Here is a 17,096-nt window from a genome sequence, read left to right on the forward strand (position 1 = left end):
AGCACATGTAGCCAAGGATTCATCCCAATAGCTGAACCAATTAGGAGCACTCCAAACTAAAAGAAGGGTGCTGTTTATAACAAGTCAGAAGTTTCAGAGTAGAGACCATGGTACCCGTCGTTAAAGAAGCTATATATTGTAAAATTAAGTATCACCTTTTTTTTAAATAAGTGAATTAATTTATTCATATTTGTACATTAAATTGTATACAATTTCAGATAGCATTACAGTTAGATTAACAAAAGCTAGTTACCAAAAGAAAATACAAAACTAAGAATTATTCTGGAGGTTTACTTATTACAGAAATTAAGTTCCAAGGTCACGTTCGTGTAAGTCCATTTGGTGGTATTTGGTGAAATACTTAGATATTTAAAATGAAATGCTTAAAAAAAACAAACAAACCCCAAGTGAGTTCTATAAAATCATATCTAAGGCAGATTTTATTGTACATTTGATTTTAAACATTTGGATAGAGGGAAAAACCTGAGATCTATACCCAAAAGCTATTCTCTGCAGAAGAGACATACACATTTGTTTGCCTTCTGTAGCAAACAGTATATATAAGTGTTACTATAAAAGTTGTGCTGTACATTAGCTGTAGTGCAGGTCACTTACGTATTAAGTGCCAATAAAGGCTTAACAAAATATACAGAGTCTTAAAAGGTGAGGCTGTTTAAAGCATTAATTGTATACATATTGCACACTATAGTGAATACTTATGGTTCAAAAAAATTTCTCGTGTTTGCCAATTCTTACATCATGAACCACACTGGAATGGGAAAGGGTCAAGAACAGCAAGTGTTACCAGCTGTCCAATTAGCAAAAAGTGAGAGGGCGGGTCCGTGGAGGCTGGTGTCTTCCTTCAAGCGGCCACCAGTTCGCTGCCCTTACTGGTCCCGGGACTCATAAAGAAGTTTTGTTGCCTGACGTGAAGGCAAAAGGTCACTGTGTTAACTGAAGTTTCACTTGCAGCCCCCTCATCTCCTTCCTACCCCTCCAAAAACTTCCTTTCAACCCAAGGCTTTAAATTCTTCTTCTACTTTCCTTAGTCTAAGGCCTTTAACACCAATGCGATAGGCACTAGAGTAAACTTTCAAGACTATTCAGGGTTACTTAAGTGCAGAATCTAGGTCACTGAAGATTTTAGACCAACTTAATTTGTTTCTTCTTGGTCAGAAATGAAGAGACTAGTAATAGTATTTCAGAGGTCATGGTAATCTCTCTAAACATAGGCAGTAAACAATGTTATTCTGGTCTATATTCCCTGTACCCCTTCTGCCTCTTCCCTGCACAGTTCTGGCGAGGTGTTCATGTGCCTCAAACAACAGTTTTGACCTGCCCCCTGCCATGGGAAGAGATGTGCGTTCTCTAGCTGCAAGTCCTTTTACGTACTGTTAGCTAGGCCCTCTGGAAGTCTCACAGCACTGATTGTTACTCAAAACCGAGCTTAACTCCTGTGAAGAGTTTAAAGGAGACAAATCAGTGTGGGAAGGGTGTTCAGTTTATCCATAAAATACCGGTTCTCACTGCATCTGCAGGAGTTGCATCACTTGTGAAAGGTGAATTAAAACAGGTATTAAGGAAGTGCTACACTGCACTTGCGTGGCAATGCAAAGTTCTCTGCTCAACGCAGAGTTCAATACGAGGGTTGGGGGTGGCTGGGGAACCTAACAACAGGGATAAAGAAGCAAACAGCCACGCACCTGCATTTGCAGACAGCTTATAAATTACAGTTTGGATTATCAATTGGTCAAATGAACAAAGTTCCAGAACTAGGGGTGCGTTTGGTTTTTCCTTCCCATAACTGTCAGTTTCATTAGCCACAGAGAGCCTAGCAACAAAAGGTGGAACAGTCTTCCACAGGGTCCTGCCCCCATTTTCAAAAATCAACTTCTTTGAACCTTCATGAAGTAGCAAAAACAATTAGCTGAATTTAGGTTCAGAAGAGTATTTCATGATGCACATTCTTCAGTGAGTAACAAAAACCTAAGAAACTTGAAAGTCTTAATTCCTACTTCTTTTCACCTAATGACATACATAAGATGTTAGGAAACAGTTTGTAGTGCCCATTTTTGTCAGGTACCTGAGCATAAAGCTAAAGTCATGTTTGTAACAACGATCCATAGCTTCTGTTTTCTTAGTGACAAGGCCCTAAAGTCCTTAAATAAAAAATAATGGTAAAAAAGACTCCTAAGGCTGCAGACTCTCTTCAGTGCTACTGAGCACCCCCACATGAAGATTTTCTTCAGCCTTCTCTGAGCTTTCCCTCCTTTGCTTACCTTATGCATAGCTGCCAGCCAGCTTGCTGACAGCTTCTTGTTACAGCTGAAATCTTCACTGGCTGTAAATTTCATCTGTGTTACCTCCTCTGATCCTGGTACCTTATACTGCAGAATCATACCTATGGCACGAGTATTACCTCCTGAAAAAAGAAGTAAAGTCTTGAACAGCAACAGGTTTTACCAACCAAGTAACACAACTTCTTCTTAGCTAACAGGCACGTTTGAAGAAAACTAGCTTATCACTTAATTCAAAGCACTACTAACTGCCAGTGCACTACCAACTGCCACATCAGAGGAGGTGGTGACTGCAGGAGCTTGTGCCAGGCAACAGAACGTGCAGACTCAATGTTGTGTAATTCTCTCTGGCAATGGCTGAGGCAGCACTTGTGTAAGCCGTCAGGTAAAGCTACTAGCTACCCACACTAAGAATACCCTCACGTTTTACTGTTACCACATCTTCTCTGGAGTAGACACCATAGTTTCATACTGTAGCCTGCAGTTTGTAAACTGATTTACTAGTGTCCAGTTAGACTGATACCAAAGAGGGACCCCTGCTTGGTGAGAAGCCTGGCATAGCAGTCAAAAGTCCCTTCAAACCTGACAAGAGTTGGGAGAGATGCTTACGCAAGACTAGAAAACAACTGGCAACATCATTTACTTCCTGAAGGAAATCCGCTACGAAAGTCATTGCTCTGACAACAGTGTGATAGCAAGATGTTTGTATCTTAATCTCTATGCAGCTAGAGTAAAAGAGATAAACCAAAGCACAAATACAGATGTGAAACAAAAGCTTTGTTTAAAATACCACATCTGATTGGCATTATTTCCTGGAGTAGTAAAGCACAAACTAAGCCCCGGGAACAGCACCACAATATACAGAAGGATGCTTTTTGTGGAGTTCTTTTTAAAAATGTCTGCACAAGAGGGCTCCTGGAGGTCAAGAAACCAAACAAAGACAATCTCAATCTAAGCAACCTGATCAAAAGCTGGCAGGCAGTGTCTGCACAAGTCACTGTGTGCCCCCCATTCTAGGATAAACTGGAATCCAACTTCATCACTCCCACTCCTGCATCTACCTGGTCAGAATAACAGATTAAGGCACTACTTAGATCAGTGGAAATCAAGCACCAGAATTAACCAGTTTGCCCAAGTCTGGCATTCCAGGACATTACCGAGTTGGGCAGTAACCTTACGTAACAAGAGGTCTTACTTCTTTTAAAGATGTGGAAAAGCAAGACGTTAATTAACAGTTCATTTATTCAGTGCAAAGCCTTACTGGACAGTACACAAAAAGTACATTGTTCATTTCTGGCATATACCTCTGCTGAAGTAGGTGATGTGTAATACTGTGCACCACCAAAGATACTATTTCTCATCTTCCCTTCTCTCTTCTAGCACAGATAATAATAGCACGCTTGGTCTAAAGAAGGCCTTGAGTGTTTTAGTTCTCTGAAAAGTTACACAACATTCATTCCCAGTTTATTAAACAGACAGGAAGGAACAGATACATGTCAGATTTGAACATAACTTATCTTTAAGTTGAACAGCTACAGATCAAGCGAAAAACCAGCACCACAAAGAAAGACGGGAGGGGGGTCATGACAGCATGCTTAGGTGAGTCATGCTCAAAGGTACCGGTGATACCTTCAGTAATATGCTGGCTCTCCAGAAGGCTGGTGTAAGTGTGAATATCTTTTTCTACCATCAGGTAGGCAGGCAGGCAGGCAAAAAGACAAAGCAGTCAGAAGAGTAGTGAACAAGGAATTATAGGAGCATTAAGTAACTCAGCAACATGTCTGGTTGATTTGAATACCAAGATAAGTTTGTTAAAGTTAACATGCTGTACTGACTGAACATTGCACAGATAGGCTGTCCAATTAGAAAAATCCAGCAGTGGCAGAGGTGTTGCTAAAGAACAATTATTAAAATTCCTGACCTTGTTTGCTCTCATTTCAGTGAAATCATATTCAAGTTCATCCTGAAATACTCTAAAATCTGATAAGAGATGAGGCAGTAAGTAGCTGCCCTCTGATTCAGATGTTACCAGTTTCATTTGGCCACCCCTTCATGTTGAATGAAGTTATGAAAACATAGTTTAATTACTTCCCCCCACACACACAGTTTCTCTCTCTCTTTCTCTCTCTCCTCACAACTCTACCCATAGAAGAGAAATCCCAGCTGGATTCTGAGATGGAAGCTACAAAAGACTTAACAGTTCCCTCCTACGAGCTTTTGAATCAATAGGGGTTTATATTTAGCCAAGAGAAAGGCCCAAAACAGATGATGATCACCTTTACTCAGGTTTGTCAAGAAGCTCTCCCATAGTATAGCTGGAAGGCAATTTCTCAATTTTTAGGTTTTCCCAAAAATCCCAGCAGCCACATGGACAGGCTTTCACACACTGCGCTCTATTCTGAAAGCAGCTGTAACTAACATAGTTACACCTAAGTTACCAATAACCTAGAAATGCACTCTCTAGCTTAAACAATAATTACAACTTCACGTAATTTTTTCCTTAACAGTTAATTTGTACTCAATGAAAATATTACCTCCAGGAGTGAATCCCTCTGTAAGTATCTGAACAGTTGAAATCTGTATAATTTCAATTTCATAGTGGCTGTCTCCATCCAAAACCAGATACCTACGTAACAGAAGAAAACCTTTTTTAAAAAAAGCATAATTTCCCCTACAATATCAAGTCCAAATCAAAGGAGAAAGATAATCTCTCAGTGACTAGCTATTTTTGTGTTCTTTGGGGTGGACAGGGAGAAAAATCAAGCAAGAAAAATTACTTTTCATTGAAGTTCTTCACTTAAAGGAAAAAAAAACCCAACAAACCACAAAACCTATAGTTCAGTTTGCCAGAAGACCCTTTCAAAGTTTTAAAAGCATTCTACCAAAGTTGTAGCAGAAAAAGAGAACACAGAATCTAAAGTTTTCTAGCCAACCAAATTATAGGGATGACCAAAGCAATGCTTTGGGATGCAACGATAAACAATGTAGTGCAGTGTTAGAATCACTCTGAAACCAGCTTTTATCAGGGGCTACAGATTTTTCCCTGCCCCCACTTCTGTGACCCCCTGTTAGCTGGCAAACACCACTGTACTCCAGTGGCACTGAGAGGCATTATCAGCGAGTGGAGCTCCATCATTCCAAGGCATTCTGATGCACACTGCTAGTAAATTCAAACCAACTTACTCCAATAAAGTTGTATCTATACTCTCTCTGATATCCTCACGGCCTGTTGTTGTTATATTTTGTTCAGGTTATAAGATAATAACGTAGCTGTAAGTGCAACAATAATGTAGTTTACAAGTGTAATTTCTATCAATCTTTCTCACCTCTGATTGTTGGAAAGTCGACAAACCATGAGCTCAGATTTATCTGACGTTCCCAGAGTTACAAAGAATGTAGCACCTGGAAAGAAATGTTTTAGTATTCTAATGCTGGTTTGGAAGGAAGATTCAAGTATCAAAAAGAATAATTAATTTTTAATTACTGCACCTAATACACTGAATTGGGTAAACAGACCAATTGAAATGTTAAACTGATTAACATCAGCAGAACACTGAAGTATAAAAAGCTGATCTTTAATTATCATGTTTTGACTCACAGGACCTTTCACAATTGCTCTGTAATTTCTCCCACATGTAGTGGAAATACAGATGATATCCAAGATGAATCTTTTAAAAATGAGAACAGATTTGGAAATGGCAAGAATTAAAGACCCCACCTTGTCACCGTAATACAAACTATTGGTTTGGTATTAAAAAAAATAATCTAACAGCAGGATGGGACCTTCAGCTCTACACTTAATAAATAGTAAAGACAACCTCTCTTTCACCATTGAAGGCTAGCTAAGTCTTACTTTGAGGTCAATAAACCTCAGCCTTCACGTTACGTTTCCTCCTGCTCAAAACAGCTTCTCTGACATCGGAAAAGTCATCTTGGCTACACTAGTGAAGTGATGCATAACTTAAAATAAAACAGACTACACACCTAACCACTTTATTTCCTCCATGCCTTATGCTCCCTGTATTACCTAATCCCAATACTGCTGGTCTGGGAGATGAAAAAAACCCCAACATACAGCCCTGCCAAATGGCCCGCAGTCCATCTCCATAACGTGAACCATGCAGCCTCAACGGGCTTCACCTCGCTGTATTTCAGCTATTTCACACAGTCTCACTGACCCCTCATCATGGACCCCAGGCTGCTGCTGAAGCAAGACAGACAACAGCAGCAAAACGGCAAAGGACATCACAACCACCACCTCTCTCAGACCACTGGCTCTACAGTAAGTCAGGCACAACTTCAGACTTTCATTGCCTAACACAAATGCAAGCAGGACAAGGTTTAAAACAGGTCTTGAGGTTAAAATGCATTATTCAAACACTCACCTACACCCTCATCTGCAAAGCAGAATTAAGAATCGCTGTGTGTTACAGGGATGAACATACTCCTTCCTGAACACAGAATCTCCCTAGGAACATTCGTGCTAATCAGACATGTGGCTTAGCTTACCGATCATACACCCTGGCATCGGGCTGAGAGACCATCCACAGGCACTGAACAATCACAGAACGTTTAAAAACTGAAGACTCAGCTTTCTTAATGTAACTGGAACATGAATTACTGTATCACATGTAGTTTTAATACTATACAAAATGGACTACTCAGGATGATTTGCCATCAACCATAGCTGTAAGCCATGGACAAGATCAAAGCTCACAAATTAAGCTTGAAACAAGCACTGTATCTTGTTTAAAAAGTATTAAAATATTCTCTATTGTCAAGTATTTTTCATCCTTATTTAATGTAACAGGATATGGCTAAAAGATGCATTTTAAGAAAAATGTCAACTGCACACACATCTGTTCTCAGAGGCATTAAAAATTCCTGTCTTTTTAATTAAATCACTCTTTGTAAACATTGACTAAAAAGTGTAAACTTCTCTCTAAGTCAATTACACAGAATTATTAACTGACAAACAAGCATAACAACAAAACAGTCTTTAAAGGAGGCAAAAATGCAGCTTGTTTGACAAGGGGCGTTACTCTTACTGTTTATCAGATTTGTTTAACACAATTTGAATAAATACAGATGAGATCAAAACAGCATATATATGCGTTCAGTCCTTACCATTCATGAGTACTTTAAGCTGTTTGTCATAGAACTCTGTTTCTTTCTGAGAGATGAGGGCACATTCAGCACACTGGCGCACAGGGTCCACAAAGCACATGCGAGGCAGAGGCACTTTTTTACTGCAGCACTTGTCACAGAAACATTTTCCACATCTTCGACAGTGATGCTAAGCATGAAAGAATATTGTTGGAAGAAGGGTTCACCGGAGTCAAGAAGACGCTCAATATGAGTTATGCATCTTGCTCAACTTTATTAGTTTCTAACACTACTTATATAGAACCAATAACATGCATATTCGTAAAGCAGAAATACAATTGGTTAGTAGTCTCTAAACGCGCGTGGTTCTCACACCCCTAATTATCATGACTAAAATAAGCATTCTATCCATGTAGCTAATTGTGTTGCTGTGCTTCAGCCTTGTAGTTTGTTACTCCCTAATTTCCCATACCGGTCCCTATCTTTCTTGGCCCTGCACCTGCTTTCCCAGCAGCTGTATCTTGCTACAGCCACAGCCTGTTGGCACAACAGAGTATTTTATTTATTTACAAAGGAAACTATTAGGGAATAATTTGAGAAAGTTACTACATTAAATACACTCATCCCCCAAGAAACAGAACAGTTTCTCAGATGTGAAACATGCAAGCTGAGGGATAGGTAAGGGAAATGTAACTGCTAGGGTGGTAGAAAGAAATCTCTGATGACTGAATACAAAGGACTGAATATAGTATGAACAGCAGCACTATAAGCCTGTTGGCACTCTGTAAACATGCTTCCAAAGCAGACCAGACAAGACACTGACAGGGCTTCTCCAGCGTACAGTAAATCCTTCGCCTTACTGTCAATAAATACACAAGAGAAGAGTGGTTTCTAGGTCCCTTCCCAGCTGCAAGCAAAAGCATAAGGGAACTTCAACTGCAGATCCTATGCTTCTCCTTTAAAACTTACTCTCAAGATTTTCCCGTGGAAAAAAGATAAAAGTCTTCATACTTAAAACCTAAAGCTATTCCTCCATCAGAAATACGAGGTGGCACAGTACAAATCCAATGAAGTTGCAAAACCACAACTAGTACTGCACTGTGTTTCTCAGCTACTAAATCTGCAACCAGTGACTTGTGCTCCACATCACTGTTGGGGTGTGACAGTCCCAGCAGGTCTTCCTGATGCAAGTTCTCATGTGAGAACCAGTATTCCCAGGCAAGCAGGAACTCATTTGTGGCTCAAAGCAAGTTTGAACAGTTTGATACGAGGAACTGATACACTGCAGTTTTGGTCAGTTTTAGGCTTTCCTTCCAAACATTAGGCAAAATTCTCTGGAGTACCTGTTTGCCAGGGCTACCTGCATTTACTTCCCAAAGCTAACACAAGTAAAACGCAGCAGCCTAATGAATTAGTACTTCTCAGCCCAAACACTCCAACCAAACACTATGCTCGTAACTCATCCAGCTAAAAGGTAAAACAGGAACTAGGAGAAAGTGCACTCCCATGATTGAGGGGAAGTGGAGAGGGAGGTGCTGATCTCTTCTCCCTGGGATCCAGTGATGGGACATGTAGGAACAGTTCAAAGCTGTGCCAGGGGAGGTTCAGACTGGACATCAGGAAGCATTTCTTTATCGAGAGGGTGGTCAGACACTGGAACAGCCTCCCTAGAGAGGTGGTTGATGCCCCAAGCCTGTCGGTGTTTAAGAGGCATTTGGACAACGCCATTAACAACATGCTTTAACTTAGTCAGCCCTGCACTGGTCAGGCAGTTGGACTGAAATAGTTGTTGTAGGTCCCTTCCAACTGAAATGGTCTAGTCTAGTCTATTACTAGGATTACTAACTGACATCCTAATGCTTTTCAGGCCTCCTGAAAACTTACACCTACCTGGTTAACATATTGGTATGTCTGGTTTACAATATTTCCTTCCCTCTCCCTCCAAACAATAAATTAAAAAACATCAATTATGTCAGTACGCTCTAAGTCACACTTCCACAAGCACGTGCTGACAGTGTCAATGTAGTTATACAAAGGAATTATATTCCCTGCTAAAAATCATTGTTGGACTTTTTTATTTGGGAGGGTGATGGGGTGGGGAGCCAGGCTGCTTTCCTTCTCCATGCACAAACCCCAATATTAGCAGAATGTCTTCTGATAGTAGTATTCCGCACACCAGCGTGCAGTCCACAGTGACCTGCTTACTCTTATGCAATGAACATAACTTAACTCTAATGTTAGTGTTTTCTCTTCATACAGTGAGCCTAATTATGGCTCACAGCAATCAAGACGGTTTACACTTTCTATTTTAATCAGGAATTCCCTTTTCCCAACCTGAGATAAATCTTGGTTTACTTTTAGAACAGAAGAATCTGAGTTTTGGTTATCTGCTTTTTAACAATACAGTTCCTAAGTGTAAGACTATAAGTCATTACTCCTGAAAACATGTTTGCTTACATTTCCACAACTAATTTTATCTCCCAAAACAGAACGCAATTAGTTGATTTGGTTTCTGTGTCAGTACTGGTGTTAGCAGGCCACTTCCACACGAGCTGCTCTAACCCTTCCTTTGAATATAAATCCCATGGGTACCCAGTAATTTGGAAGAACCCTAACTGTGTAGTACACATTCAGCAACAAGAAGAATTTCAAAGCAGAATTAAAACAAAAATGATGTGTACTCAGAAAAGGCAGAACAGAAAGAAAAACTACTTCCAAGTTACGTCTGATCTTGCATGCTATTCTACTGAAATCGTCTACATTTTACATCAAAGTAAGTCCATAATAGTATTTTGCAACAGTTAATGCTTTACACTTCACTGTTTTCTCTTACCTTTCTAGTTATGAAGTCAAACTTTGCATCACACTGCATACATCTTGGGCACTAGAAAACAGTACAAATTAAGATTAACCTACAAGATTTCTAAACCTTTAAACCTATTACCACATACAAGGACTGAGCTTTATATTATGCCCTAAAAAGAAACCCCTCCAACAAATTTCCATCCTTCATCTTTTCACTATGGATGGCTTTCATTTCATATTGATGTAGCAAAATAACATCATCCCCATTTCTAAGACTGAAAATGCTGCCAAACCCATTTGCCCTAAGGAATACTGCATCTTGCCAGCAGTCAAAACCACATTTCAGAAGTATTATGCTTAATTATGTTTGGCTATCCAGACAGTCATATATTCCAGAGTCGACTGATTTGTGTAAGTTGTCATCCTCACTGCATTATACTGTGATGCTCTGTTGACTCTCTAAAACATTGTTTATATTTTAATGCTCTCAATAGTTACACATTTCTGAAAAATGCTAGGAGATACTTGGTTTTCTTCCAAGCCACTAAGAATTTTTATTCCAGCTACAAATGTCACTTCCTGAAATATCTCTTTCCTAAAAGAAGCATACACCCACACTCCTCCCAAAAGAAAAGCCAGAAAAAAAATTGAAGACTTTTTTTTCCTCTCACAACTAAGTAGAGTTTAGGGGGTGACAGTTTTAATTTTCTAAACTACCAGAAGTGATTAGTGATTGTTATACAAGTAAAGTTTTCTGTATAGAAAGTCACCTACCAAAAGGCTGATACTCTGCCATTAGATCACTGGATTTTCACGAAGATTTTATGTATTTTTTTCTACCATACCAAAACCCACTCTCCAAGGCTTATAATACAAATATCGCTAGATTTATTTGCAAATATTAATGCAAAATTAGGCTGACATCTGAATCAGGAGAACATGGTTAGATCCTGTAGTAAGTTTTATAACTCTAGAAACCAAAACTCCTCAAACCAAACTATCTCAGACTACAGCAAAATGTCATCTCAAAAACATGCCGTAAGCTGAGCAGGTGCTATTTGCTAAGCATACATTAATCACCATTTGCCTTTAATTAATGTATTTCAATACTTAATCCTTTATCTTCTATAAATTCCTTCAGGTTACAACAGCTTTTGTTGTCCATTTCAGGGACTTTTGCTTCAGCAGATACCCAATCACTGAGACAAGCTCAGTAACTATAGCCAAGAAAAATGTTACAGCAGCTAAATTAAAAATTCCCAAGAAACTTCTCACATTCTTTTAAAGTAGAAGTTTGTTGATAATTCGCAATAGTTTATATGAAGTGTTCTATGTCTAAACAGAAGTTTAACACATTAGAGCGTAACTGCAGTCACCGTAATGAAACATAAATACTACTTGCAGTATTTGTTACAGTAGGCTATCTGTTTCTAAATGCCACATAAAAGAGAACCAGAAATGTTCCTGTATTGTTTCAAATACTGTACTGAATTAAGGCAGCCAACCACCTCTTTTCACAATAGCTGCAGAAAAGCTTATTCTAACATTCACTGATGAATAACCTTCAGCATAAAGCAACTTCAGCATACCCCAGGCTTCAGCTCTGAAACAAGTAATACTCTACTGCTAATACCACATTTTACTCTATGTTGATCTTGATTTGGTGTTTTAAATTTTGACATGTGTAGCTTAAGAGCTTCTCTGGGAGCTGAACCTGGCAAGAATTCTGGTACATTTTGAAATTTACCAGAAGTCTAACTCATTTTCTTAATGACAACATATTGTTTGGGGTGTTTTTTGGTCAGAAATTAGAAAGTGCAAGCCACAAAGTAGAGGGGAAAAAACACTTTTCTAAATACTATCCTAAATAGATTTCATATACAATGTTATGTTAAACGTACAAGTTGCTTTTCAGGAAGGAACAAAGTTATCCATCCTCTTACTTAACACAAACTCTACAGAAAAGCATTTCTGAATTCCAGACCTATCATGATAGTACTGCCTGATATATAGAACAGTCATAAATAAACCACAAGTCAAATGACATTTGGTAGCAGGCATCACAGAACGGGATTCTCCTACAAAAATATTCCAACACAGGTAGGCTCAATACACTGTTCCTTCAAGGCACTTTGCTTTAAGTAAACAGAACCAAGTGAATCCATTTGTATAATAGCAACTTCTACTTTGCCTGGGAAGAGATCTCTATCAAAGAACACCTTGAAAGGTGAATTCTTCCTATTCATCCATATGCTTACATAATTAGAGAGTACATGAGTATTGAATTAAGCTTTATTGCTTGAAGGGTTTTTTTATCACACTTACAGAGGAGGAAGCATGATGTTTGAGTTATTTCCAGGTCTTCAAGATACAGGCTTTTTAAAACTAGTGCAAATTAAATTTTTTGTCAAGTAGAAACAAAAAAATATGAAGTAAGAAATAAAAATGCATGTCACCAGTATATTCATGTCACATACAATCAATATAAAACTAATACTGGTATCAGATTACTTCATACAGCAAGAGGAAAATGGAAAAACATCCAACAGCTGCTGGATCCTGGTATTAATTTAAAAATACTGAGAGCTAGTTTATTACAAATACAGTAGAACTTCTCATAGATTTGCTGAAGTGTGATAACAAATTTGCATAATACTTTGGATTCAGCCAGAGGTGAGAATACTGTAGATGCACAGGAAGCTATAGTTACGCTTCATATGCTTTATTTGCATATACAATAACAAAGAGATTCAGAAAGTCACACAAGATAACACCTGACTGAGCTCCTAACAGAGTGAACTTCTGCAAATGCAAAAGTTCACAAGCTCATCAAATGACACCTTGCAACACACCTGACCAAAAAACCAGCTGATGCCAGAGTGGAAAATGATACAACGCAAACATGTGGCAGATCTGGCTTACAATGCTTTCTGGTATTACAGCTGTACAGGGCCAAATCATTGCCTGAGCTATACAAGTTTGCAGCAGTCCAAGCACAGCTGTCACACGGCTAGTGCCAACTCCAAGCATCTGAACCAACCGAGGACCCAGCCATGCAAAGCCCAGCTCCCTCCTGCAGTGATTGAGGCGCTCTAGGGAATCAATTTCACCACATCTGTAAGCTCCCCTCACACATCCCAGCTCCGAGGCACATAGTGTTCCTCAGCCACAAAGATCTGGTACACAGCTGGATGTCACAAGGTTTGGCCACCTCTGCATTCAAACACACAAATTTTGCTCAATTTCTAGTCCAAGATTTCCTTAATAAGAACATGATCAGTTGAGCCCTGCTGGCGATTAACAAAGAAATTCCAGGTTAGACAAGGCACATGCAGTGACAAGCATTTTAAGCTATGTTTCAAGTTCAATGATGTTCAGCATGAATTTTCTTAATACTATCCACCTTGACACATTATTAGAAGACTACCAAAAAGAAAGTTTTCTGTAGTTCTGCTTCAGCCTTACACTTCAAACTCTTCAAAGTAACTGGTATTTTAAAACTGTATAATCTTGTGACATAAAATTTAAGAATTGCAATATATTTCAGTGTTATGTAATTTTTGCAAAACTACTAACTACCATAATTTTTAGGTGCCTTTACTTTTTTAAAATAAGCCAGTAGCCTCTTCCTGCATAAGAAAAATAAAGCTACTGAAGTTGTGTTACTGGGTGCACAGCAGAAGCCAGTGTATTTGAAAAGATAGATCAACATTTGCTAATACCACTCTCTTGTCTTGGATAAAGAACACTTTTTTTTTTTTTTTTATTACATCTGACAAGGTAACAAGAGCAAGTGTTCTTGCTGAATTAACTAATTAGATAACATTTTCTTTAAATTCTGTTTTATTAATAAAAACATGTTTTTTATAAGCTTTCCGGTATATCATGTACCTGCTTTATTTAAGGAAAAAGTCTAACAAATTTGGTAATCATTAACCAAAGGGATGTCAGAACTTCAATACACTTTAAGAAATCTAGTAAAACAACTTTCTACAAAATAACAATAATGCAAGATTAAGAATATGCATTAACAAATACACTTAAAACATTTGCCTATAATACACTTCCCCTCAATAGCAAATATCAGAGACTGATGCAAAGGCAACATTCAGTCACAAACCAACACTATCAGCCTACGGACCAACAGGCTACAGGGGAAAAGTTGAATTTTAAGGAACATGAATACTTGCAGTACAACTGCAACATAAAATTCAAACTAACCATACACGTCAGATGGATGTATCTAAAATATACAGACTTAATTCTAAAATCTATCTAACTAGTTTAAATAAATCCTACCGCAATCCTCAAACAGCCTTTAGTTGAATTAAGATGGTACTATCTATTAGAGTACTCATATATATATGAGTTCAAGTACCTTGGAGGTTTGTTTTTTTTAAATGAGAGTAGCCTGCTATAATCAATGACTACTGAAATATAAAATACATTTCAGAAGGTCAGGGAGAAAACTAATTTCAATTCAACCGTTACACAAATCATATCCACTGATGGTGATGAGGATGTCAGGAATCGGGTTCCCAGGTGGCCTAAGTGAGTGCACACAGGGCACACCAAGTTATCTACGCAGCAAAAGCAGACTCCACGCAACGCAAAGGGAAACCGCTTGCACAATAACTGCTGAGACTTTGCCACAAGCTCACTGATAAATGCACACTCCGTCTGCAACACACCCAGTACACCACACCACTATGGCGCCAGCTGGGTGGCAACCCAGAGAGCCGAGCACCCAGACCTTCAAATGACACTCAGCTGTGGTCAGTGAAAATTCCGTCTTACCTACAGCCCCTGTAAGACCGATAACTAGTTTCTACAGATAACAAGGAGAATTATTGATTTTTTTATTGACTAAGTATGGAAGAGGATAAATTGAGAAAACTCCCACAACATGTTTTAGCAGACCCCTTGTTTAAAATACGTTGGAAAAGTTAGTTTTCAAAAAACGGTGGTTATTTTGGACAAAACCAACATCACAGACCTTATGACAGTAAAAGTTAGCCTGAGCTGCAGAAGCTGTGCTGGCAGAGAATCTCCAGAATTACTACTCTTACACAGAGCTCTTTGCCTCAAGAGATACAAGGTAGGGACAAAATTTTCTTCCTCATTCCTCACCAAGGAGGACATAGTGTTCCCATACAAAACAGACCAACCACGTCAGTATGTGGCAAAGAACAGCTCTGTTTACAGACTCCCTGCTTAAATTCATATTGGCTCATCTAAAATAAATCTTAATTCCAGCCACATTTAAAGACACTGGCATGCATCCACACCACAGAACGCTGGCAATAAGTAAACAAACAACTGATTGTTAAGTTATTTTAGCATCTAGCTGTAGGGAGAGGTAACAAATAATGCACGTTACATTAAATTTAATGTAATGATCACGTAGGTTATTTGAAAAGAATGTAAAAGCAAAGCTGACTGAAGCAGTTTAAGTTATTCAATACTTGTTTGACACTATGAACACTTAAATCGGGAGCCAGAAGAGCTGTTCTAAGTTAGTCTTAGTGCCTTAATACTTTGCTTTTTTTTTTTTTTTAAATTAACACGGTCTTCAGAATTACCTTTATAAGCATTTAAAGAGGCTGCTTCCCTAAACATTAACGCTGTTACCTCGTTAAGTTCTTCACTAACGTTTGTGACAGGGCCGCCCACCCCTGAGGAACGAGCGGCAGCCCCCTTCCTCCTGTGCGTTAACCCAGGGGAACAAAATCCCGGGGTTGGGAAATCAACAACCGCACCCGGGTGGGGCTGGCGAGGGGAGGCGAGCCCAGCCCGCCTGGCACTCGCCCCTCAGCAGCCGGGCGACCCCCGCGGGCCAACGCGCACCCCCGGGGCCGGCAACCTCCCCCCCGCCGCCCCGGGGCCAGGAAACCCACTCCCCGGCGCTCCGACCAGCGCCGTGCCGCGGCAGGCAGCGACGGCAGCGGGGGGGAAGGAGGCGCCGGGAACCGCGGCGGCGCAGGGAAGGGGAAGCAGCGCGACCTCGACCCGCGGTTCCCGCCCGGGCGTTCCGCCGCGGCTGCCCGCGGGCATTGGCCCCTGAGGCGGCGCGAGCGGGCGCTGTCCTCGCGCAGGGAGCCCCCCCGCCCCGCCTGGGAAGGGAAGAGCGGCAGCGCCCGCCCACCGATACCTCCTTATCAGGCACCCAGGGCGGCTCGTCCAGGCCGAAGGGGCTGCGGGCAGAGCGGTGCTCGGGCACCATGCGCAGCCCGCTGGGCGAGCGCACCAGCTTCTTGGCGTCGCGGGCCTCGCAGCCCGACATCTTCCCCCCTCAAACTCCGCCACCGCTACTCTCCCTCTCGGGAGTGGCACTGCCACCACCCAATGGCCGCCCAGGTCCTTCGCAACGGGCACGGCGCAAGGCCAATGCAAAGCGGCGAGCCGCCCGGCCCCGCCCACATACTCCAGACGCCCAATAGAACACTGGCTCCAGACTTCTCAGCCAATCCTGTACCGCGTGGGCTTTCAGGCCGGTATATCATTCCCTCCCCACGCCTTTGGCCGCTCGAGGCGCATGCGCATTGGGAATTGCCTGCCCCGCAACCCGGAAACGAAGGGAGCGCGAGCCTCACCCCCGCTTTCCGCGTTCGGGGAAGCGCGATAGCCAGTTAGCGAGCAGGGCCGCCCGCGGGCGGGCTCCGCCGGCCGCGGCCTTGAGGAGCGGTTCGGTGGTGGCTCCGCCATTGGTAGTGGGCAGCGCCCGCCCCAAGGCCCTCGCGTCACCGCTGGCAGTAGCGAACGCTCCTCTCCGCCGCCGCTCCCCGCCCAGCCCCGCGGAAGAGCCCATACCAGAGCGTCCCGCTCGCTCGTTGAGCAGCGCCCTGCCATTGGTTGTCCTGCCGCGGAGATCCCTTTGAGGAATTTTGA

At 41.1% G+C, this 17,096-nt stretch overlaps 1 protein-coding gene across 5 annotated transcripts; it reads right to left on the reverse strand.

The window, feature by feature from the left end:
* Window positions 1-156: 156 nt before the first annotated feature.
* ZFYVE21 (zinc finger FYVE-type containing 21) lies at window positions 157-17,064 on the reverse strand. 5 transcript variants are annotated; one of them, XM_040599760.1, is made up of 8 exons: window positions 16,360-16,569; window positions 10,237-10,287; window positions 7,425-7,593; window positions 5,624-5,699; window positions 4,832-4,923; window positions 3,927-3,980; window positions 2,280-2,422; window positions 157-923 (listed from the first exon to the last, which is right to left on the reverse strand). In XM_040599760.1, exons 1-8 carry the CDS (start codon window positions 16,489-16,491, stop codon window positions 888-890), a joined length of 753 nt encoding a protein of 250 aa, XP_040455694.1. In that variant the 5' UTR covers window positions 16,492-16,569; the 3' UTR covers window positions 157-887. The 5 variants fall into 5 exon arrangements, 4 of the variants coding, with proteins under 4 accessions (XP_040455694.1, XP_040455695.1, XP_040455696.1 ...); XM_040599761.1 differs by lacking the exon at window positions 3,927-3,980 and having other exon boundaries at window positions 16,360-16,564; XR_005828767.1 differs by lacking the exon at window positions 157-923 and having other exon boundaries at window positions 2,352-2,422; window positions 3,927-4,277; window positions 16,360-16,577.
* Between the last annotated feature and the right edge of the window lie 32 nt (window positions 17,065-17,096).

This window comes from Falco naumanni, chromosome 7, assembly GCF_017639655.2.
Source record: "Falco naumanni isolate bFalNau1 chromosome 7, bFalNau1.pat, whole genome shotgun sequence".
Classification (NCBI taxonomy): domain Eukaryota; kingdom Metazoa; phylum Chordata; class Aves; order Falconiformes; family Falconidae; genus Falco; species Falco naumanni.